This window comes from Rhineura floridana, chromosome 6, assembly GCF_030035675.1.
Source record: "Rhineura floridana isolate rRhiFlo1 chromosome 6, rRhiFlo1.hap2, whole genome shotgun sequence".
In the NCBI taxonomy this organism is placed as follows: domain Eukaryota; kingdom Metazoa; phylum Chordata; class Lepidosauria; order Squamata; family Rhineuridae; genus Rhineura; species Rhineura floridana.
The window spans coordinates 65,271,761-65,279,309 of NC_084485.1; the positions used below are offsets into that span (position 1 = coordinate 65,271,761).

General features: G+C 42.1%; 1 protein-coding gene across 1 annotated transcript; it reads left to right on the top strand.

Annotated features, from left to right (window-relative positions):
* Positions 1–1,404: 1,404 nt before the first annotated feature.
* Positions 1,405–7,255, top strand: AVPR1B (arginine vasopressin receptor 1B). Its single transcript, XM_061630366.1, has 2 exons — positions 1,405–2,371; positions 6,936–7,255. Exons 1-2 carry the CDS (start codon positions 1,405–1,407, stop codon positions 7,253–7,255), a joined length of 1,287 nt encoding a protein of 428 aa, XP_061486350.1.
* Positions 7,256–7,549: the final 294 nt, after the last annotated feature.

The following is a 7,549-nucleotide window of genomic DNA, read 5'->3' on the forward strand; positions in this document are numbered from 1 at the left end:
GATCGAACCTGAAAAATATTCATAAGCTCTTTCAGAATGACAACAGAAGCTGCACACGTATTTACCGCAACCTTCAATGTCAGATTCTAGTCTGTTCCTAAGGAATCCAAAATTGTTCATCATTGTAGTCTTGTGGATAGTTGCTAGACAGCCTCTGGGGAGAATGAAGGAAAAGGGGCTGGTGACAGGATTCTATTGAAACAAACAGGTAGATCTTAAACAAGAATATTTTCATTGATTTTCTCTTTTATTCCATTTATCACAACCCTTTTACCTCCCTCCTTGTGATGAAGGAGAGCGTTGGAAAATCAAACTTCTGGTTATGAAGGTATTATAGGCTAGAAGGCAGAAAATATAAGAAAGGTCTTGGAAAGAAAGAAGGGAAGAATGTTGCAAATTGTGCACTCCTGCACAACATATTAACAGTTACAGGAAAACTAGTGAAGGCTTTTTTTAAAGAAATCCTTTGCCATTTAGATGCCAAAAGGTGTTCAGATGCAAAGTTTTATTTTTTTAATGATATATTACTTTGCTCAAGAAAGAAAGGGACACCCACCTGTGTGTTTGTGTGTGTGTTGTATAACCAGGAAACTCTCTTCAGACTCTAGCTCAGCAACAGGGGAGACAATAGAGCCAGACAACAAGAACCAACCACAGAGGGCAGCTCCCAGTCTATAAAATCCAGACCCGAGAAGCAGGCAGTTCACACAGCCTGGGGAATCAGCTGCATTCAGATTTAGCGTCTTCGACTGGCACCCAAAAAGAGATCCAGCATCTTGGATTTTAGATTTATTTATCAATCCTTATTCTAATTCAGCTTTGCTGTTTAGGCGAAAATCTGTGCCTGACTGTGGGATTTATTTTTATTTTTTAAACTGATACTACCATACGAGGCTCTAAAAATTCATAATAGTACTATCAGGGCTGATCAGTCCAGAGAAGAAAGAAGAGTTTTGAACTGATCCGGAGATGGAGCTAGGAAAGAAGTGAGGGGATTGGGAGAAGAGAGATCATATTCCAAAAGCTATCTGACCCCAAAGGACAGCAAGAGTATTCATAGGTACAGAAGAAAAAGTGAAAACTGACTAAGTTATGTTGCATGTACTTCATATTTATAAAAAGATTTGCAGATTTCCAGGCAAATTAGAAAAGGGGATTGAGGACTGATTATATTGTTGGCTGAATCTGACTTGCTTCATAATAGAGAGAAATAATGGTACCAAATATTTAAAGAAAGATGGAGAAATTAAGCAGGCTTCAACAGATCTCATCCTGAGGGATCTATTAATCTAACAATCTGCTCTGAAATAATTTTGAGAGACAAAAGAAGCCTCTCAGCTACCTAGGGTCTCATACTGCAGAACCTGTTTTGGGAAATTGCTAATCTACTTTGATCCCTAGTCAATGGAGAAAAATAGCACTGATGTTATTAACAGCTCTCTTCTGGAGAATACTAAACTGTTTGAGCCACAGGATGGAAATCCCAACCAAACTGTCCTCCACACCCGAGATGAAGAACTTGCCAAGGCTGAGATTGGAGTTCTGGCTGGTATCCTGGTGGTGACTATGGTGGGAAACCTGGGAGTCCTTCTGGTCATGTACAGGCTAAGGAAGAAGATGAGCCGCATGCACCTTTTTATCCTGCACCTGGGCCTGACTGACCTTGGGGTGGCACTCTTCCAGGTCCTTCCCCAAATGATTTGGGAAGTAACCTATCGCTTTCAGGGTCCTGATCCTCTTTGCCGAGCTGTCAAGTACCTGCAAGTGCTGAGTATGTTTGCCTCCACCTACATGCTCATTGCTATGACCCTGGACCGCTATATGGCTGTGTGCCATCCTCTACGAACTCTGCAGCAGCCCAGCTGCCAGGCTTACCTGATGATTGGAATCACTTGGTTGGTCAGCTGCTTGCTTAGCTTGCCTCAGATCTTTATCTTCTCAGTGAGAGAGGTGCGCCAAGGCTCTGGCGTGCTGGACTGTTGGGCGGAATTCAAGTACCCTTGGGGAGCTAAAGCCTATGTTACGTGGATGACCTTGTGTGTCTTTGTGCTGCCTGTGGCTATCCTTACAGTCTGCTACAGCCTCATCTGCCACAAGATCTGCAAGAATCTTCGAGGAAAAACACAGAACTGTGGTCCTTGTGCTGCTCCTCTTGCTGCTCCTGCTGCTGCTATTTCCTATGCAGCCACAGCTCAGAAGGGAGCAGAGTGTCATTCTGGCTCTCGGGTCAGCAGTGTACGCACCATCTCACGTGCGAAGATCCGTACAGTGAAGATGACCTTTGTCATAGTGCTGGCCTACGTTGCTTGCTGGGCACCCTTCTTCAGCATGCAGATGTGGTCGGTGTGGGACAAAAATGCACCAAATGATGGTGAGTCCTTTTGAGGAACAGAAGTAGGCAGCCAGTTTAAATGGTCATCTTGCTTGCTATATCATGGCCAGTGCAAGCACTGGACCTTAGTCAGACATCCATGTGGATCAAGTATTGATTTTTCTTTCATATGCATCCCACTGGAAAAAAAAGGCTTTTACACATACACAAATAAAACCATCAAGAACACACATCGAATATAATACAAACAGATAGGTATACAGACACACTACCCACAGTAACCCTCTGTCTCTCACATGCAAATGCACACTAGCTCCTGTTTTATACTTGCAACCCAGGAGAGAGAAATCTATCACTCATTCACTCACATCAGGCAAGAAATGTTTTCCTCCCAACACATACCTGCATTTTGTGTACCTTCATAGTCAAATGCAACACCTAGGGTGATCTCTGTCACTAATGCACATTCACAATATGTATTATATTCTAGTAGTGATTGTATTGCTCTACATCTCCACCTAGTTTTCATCAAGGCAGAACAGAAATGACTTTATATTTGAAAAGAAATGGGGGGGGAATTGTTTTGACCCTTTACAGTTAATTGCTTTCCATTATTTTCAGTGTGGTTACAAGACCGAGATGCTCCTAACATTACTGTTTTGAAGAAAGATCGTAACATCACATGCTGTTGAAAAATTGGTTGTTGAAACATAAATGCAAGCATGTGAATTAATAAGCTATCATGATTGTAAAATATACTCACTAATTTCCCTATTTTATGTTATTTACAGAATATATTTGCCTTGCATGGGGAAAGATCACATCCATCATATTTTTCAGTGTTAAACCTTTTTACAGGTACCTTTTAACAACTGAAACTACCTCAGGAGGCCTTAAGCTATTCAGGGCCAAGCTAGACAGCTTGTTAGCTCCATATCAATGTCCCTGGCCATATCCACACCAGACTTTTATTTCACTTTGAACAGTCATGGCATCCCCAAAGAATCCTGGGAAGTGTAGTTTGTGAAGGGTGCTGATAGTTGTTAGGAGACACCCTATTCCCCTCACAGAGCTACAGTCACCAGAAGAGGGGCTGACTGTTAAACCACACTGGCCACTGGAGATCTGTCAGGGGAATAGGAGTCTCTGTCAGGGGAATAGGAGTCTCTGTCAGGGGAATAGGAGTCAGCACCCTTCACAAACTATACTTCCCAGGATTCTTTGGGAGAAACCATGACTGTTTAAAGTGGAATCAATGCCTGGCATGGGTGTGGCCACCTGATTAACCAAGCCAAACAGCTGTGAGTCTGACTTTTAGAACACTGACAGTTGGTTCTCACTGAGCATGGCTGTGCTATCATAGATTCCAATGTTAAATTTCTTAAGTCAATTAAAAATCAACCATGCATTTTTAAAAACTTTTAAACTGCAGAAGATGAAGGTCAGAGTATGGGGCAAGGTCAGTAATAGGATTACAGGTACTTTGTGAACATGGCTGATTTTTAATTAATTTCAACAAATTTTGACACCACTGACAAAAAAAATGTTCAACTGGGGTCTGGATTTTTCCCTCTTGTTTTACACTTTGAACTGTAGATTCTTTCTGAGTGTTTTGTGTATCACTGTGAAAACTTAGAGGGTTGTTAAGCAAGCATTTCTGAGTTCAGAACTATAAATTTTATGAGATTTTGTTTTGAAATTAGCTTATGGGAAACAGCAGAATGACATGGGGGTATTTTCAGTAGGGGTTGAGAAGAAATTTGATTCAGTTCCTATTTAAAGCCAGATCGATCAAATCCACACTTTCTGAAACAATAAAGATTCAAAACACAGCTATCCTTTGAAATTTGCACTTACCCAAAATTTGCAATGCAGATCTTCAACCAAACTGTGTTTACAAAAATGCATCAATTTGGGGGAAATGTGCATAAAATGAATATATGAGTGAAAACATCATACTTTGAATGTACATAATGTACAAAATTATGTACATTAATCAAAAAAGCACTAAAAATGTTTTCTTAGGAAAAATGTGCACTAAAATGCTGAAGAATTTTCATGAAGATTTTTTTTAAATTGCAGATTGCTGCAGAAATGTGGAGAACTGGATTTAAGATTGGGGGGGAAATCAATTTAACATGGTGGAATGCAAAAAATCCATGCTGGCTATAGTATACAGCCACTCTTGTGGTTATATAATATGGAGAGTAATAGGGTGAGGGGAAGAGGAAGGGTGTAGGATCCTTCATGGAAACAGGAAGATTAAAAAATCAAACATTATACTAGAAAACTGAGTTAGGCCTGCAATTGCCAGGCTGCAGCTTGGACAGTCTCCATTTACAGTCCAAACTTCTGAATCAGGAGAGGAGGCATTTTCATTTTCCTTTTGGTCCTATCATGCACCCCCCTCCCTTGCCTGCACTAATGAGCAGGACTCCATGGGATGTGTTTGCATGTAGTACTAAAATATGGTTTACCACCATGTGGTGGTTTTAATATTTGTGTTTGATGGCTGGTTTAGTTCTTTGGTGTTGTAGTGTGTTGGTTTTGAATTTGGGTTTTTGTGCTGGTTGTGTCTTAAGTTTATCATGGTTTTATTGTGATGTTTTTATTCGTTTTTTTATTTGTATGACACCTAGAGAATTTTATGATACATCTCATAGGTATAATAAAAAAATGGTTTAGGACTGCAGAGATATTGAGGCTTGAGCTCACATGCTCCATGCTTCCCATTCTCCCTCTGGCAAAATTACAAGGAGTTTAGAAACTTTCGCTTCCATTTTAGATTAACTACACTTTAGCATTACATCTGAACACTAAACTGTGACTAATCTTAACTATGGCTAATTGAAACAAACCAGCGTTTTAAACTACAGTTTGAAACTGTCTCCCCTCCCCCCAACAACCCATAGTTAAGATTAACTATAGTTTGTCAGGTTTGGATGTTGTGCAAAATTATGGTTAGTCTAAAATGGAAGCCTAGGTTCTGAACTTATCTCTTGCATGAACTACAAATGAAAGCTGTGCCAGAGGAGGGGAAAAGGAGACTGTGCAAGCCCAAGGCTCATTGTGGTTCTCCCTTATATTGCTAAACTGTGGTGTAATACTAATGTGCAAAAACAGCCTATCTGTTGTGCAACAGAGTACAGGGTTGGGTGGGAGCACAAGGATGTGAGGACATTAAGAGGAAGCGAATTAGGGACTATTGCTGACAAGTGAGTACAAAGAAAATACAAGATGCCATTGATGGGTTCCATTAGTACAAGGACTGGCAGTAGTTGATATAATTAATTGTAGTTCATGCTGTCTTATGTGTTTCACCAGCAGCTGCCAACCTTTTTGGACCAGAGTGCACATTTCAAATTTTGAGAGAGTGCTGGGGGCACTAGTCATAAAATGGCTGCCATGGAAGTGTGGCATAACAGAAAATTAGAGAGTAGTCATGCTGAAGCTTTTCCCATAATTGCATTTCCAGACTAGAAAAGACTTAACCTGTTGAATTTCTGTCTGCCATATAGCTGTTAAAGGCACAAGAACCCTGTTTTTCCCCAATGCTAACCCTAAACAAAGCCTAGGCTGCCATCCTGTACCCACTTAGCTAGAAGTAAGCCCCTTTAAACCCAGAGACTTACTTCTGAGTAGACATGTATACCATTGTACTGGAAGCTAACTATACCACTGGCATCCCCAGCAGGTAGCTCAGAAACTGAGATTTCATTTTTTAAAAAGGAAGTCTCTAACCCTCTTAGAAAGAAAGTTAAGAGGAAGGAGCAGCCAGGCTAGCTCATTTCTATCTATCTATATAAAAATGTAAGCCCTCACACCATTATGTCATCATAGCGTGACAGTGAGGGTGGGGTGAGCCAGCAAGCTAAGTGGCGCCTGCTGTGGCAGTGGCTTGAACCTCAGTGGTCACAGCCTAACTAAGAGACTGGGCCAGAGGTCAGGTGGGAGGCCGGTGGTAGTGGCAGCTGCAGTTGCAGCCTAGGTAGGAGGATGGGTGAGAGGCCAGTGGCAGAGGCAGCAGCAGCAGCTTGGAGGCCAGATGCGTGGCTAGGCGGCAGCTTCAGCAACACTTGGGGGAGGGGAAAGTGAGGAGTTTTGGTGACCTGTGCAGAAGGAAGGGGGGAGCTTTGGCAATGGTAGACAGAGTTGGTGAGTAAAGTGAGCAGGGGCGGAGCCCCTAGTCACATAAATTGCTTTGAAGGGTACCTGCACATTTTGCTCCATAACTCTTTTTCAAAAGATGAAAGTTCAGGTTCTGGTCTACCTGCTGGAGGCATCTCTGAAGGCCTTTGCAGGCACCATGGCACCTGCAAGTGATGGATTGGTGACCCCTGTATTACATATTTCCTATGCAGAAAACATTTCTATAAAGGAAAAATACACTGAATCGATTGACACAATGATCACCACAGGTTATCATTATCAGAAGTGAGTGTATTTTACCATGTATGCATATGCAAAGAAACCATAAGTGACCAACCTTACCAGTGCATATACAACAATCCACACACAAATGTACATGTGTCATAAACTTACTGCACATTTTATTGGCATGCAGCTGAAAAAAATCCTGTCATTATTTCTGTCTCTGTTTCAGAGTCCAGCAATGTCACTTATACCATCACCATGTTGCTGGCCAGCCTCAGCAGCTGCTGCAACCCCTGGATTTATATGTTCTTCAGTGGGCATCTCTTTCACAATGTTGTGTGCTTTTTCTCCTGCTGTGGGAGCCTACACTCCAACCTGAAGAGGCAGTTCTCCAATGGGAGCCTCTGCAGCCGGAAAACCACTATCTTGACTCACAGCCCACAGAGCACCCCAGCTGCGACAGGTGTTGGGGTTCAGATGCAACTGGGGAACTTGAAGGGTTTCTGCCAGCCATATGAGGACACAGTGACTGAATCAGGGGTACTCTAAAATGTAGGCTTTAGAGTGCAGCACCACTAGGTGATAGTTGCTCTATGCCTGGAACTCTGAATGGGCATGTGAAGGCAGAGGAATATGATGGCCTTAGCATGTATGGGACTTAGAAAGTCTATTTATCCACAAGAGCTTTGTTCAGCGAATCTTAGAGCTGACAAAGAATACTTACTCCCAGTTTCTACTGATGTGCTTTGCTGCTGTCAGAAACTTCTTGTGGGCTCCTAGGCATCTAGGTGACCCCTGTGAGAATAGCATGCGGGACTAGGTCAGCCTTTGGTCAAATCCAGC

Excerpts from the sequence above, each read along its gene's own strand:
- AVPR1B (XM_061630366.1), top strand. The coding sequence starts at position 1,405 with ATGGAGAAAAATAGCACTGATGTTATTAACAGCTCTCTTCTGGAGAAT. Across the intron at positions 2,372-6,935 it reads CAAAAATGCACCAAATGATG|AGTCCAGCAATGTCACTTAT; the intron begins GTGAGTCCTTTT and ends TCTCTGTTTCAG.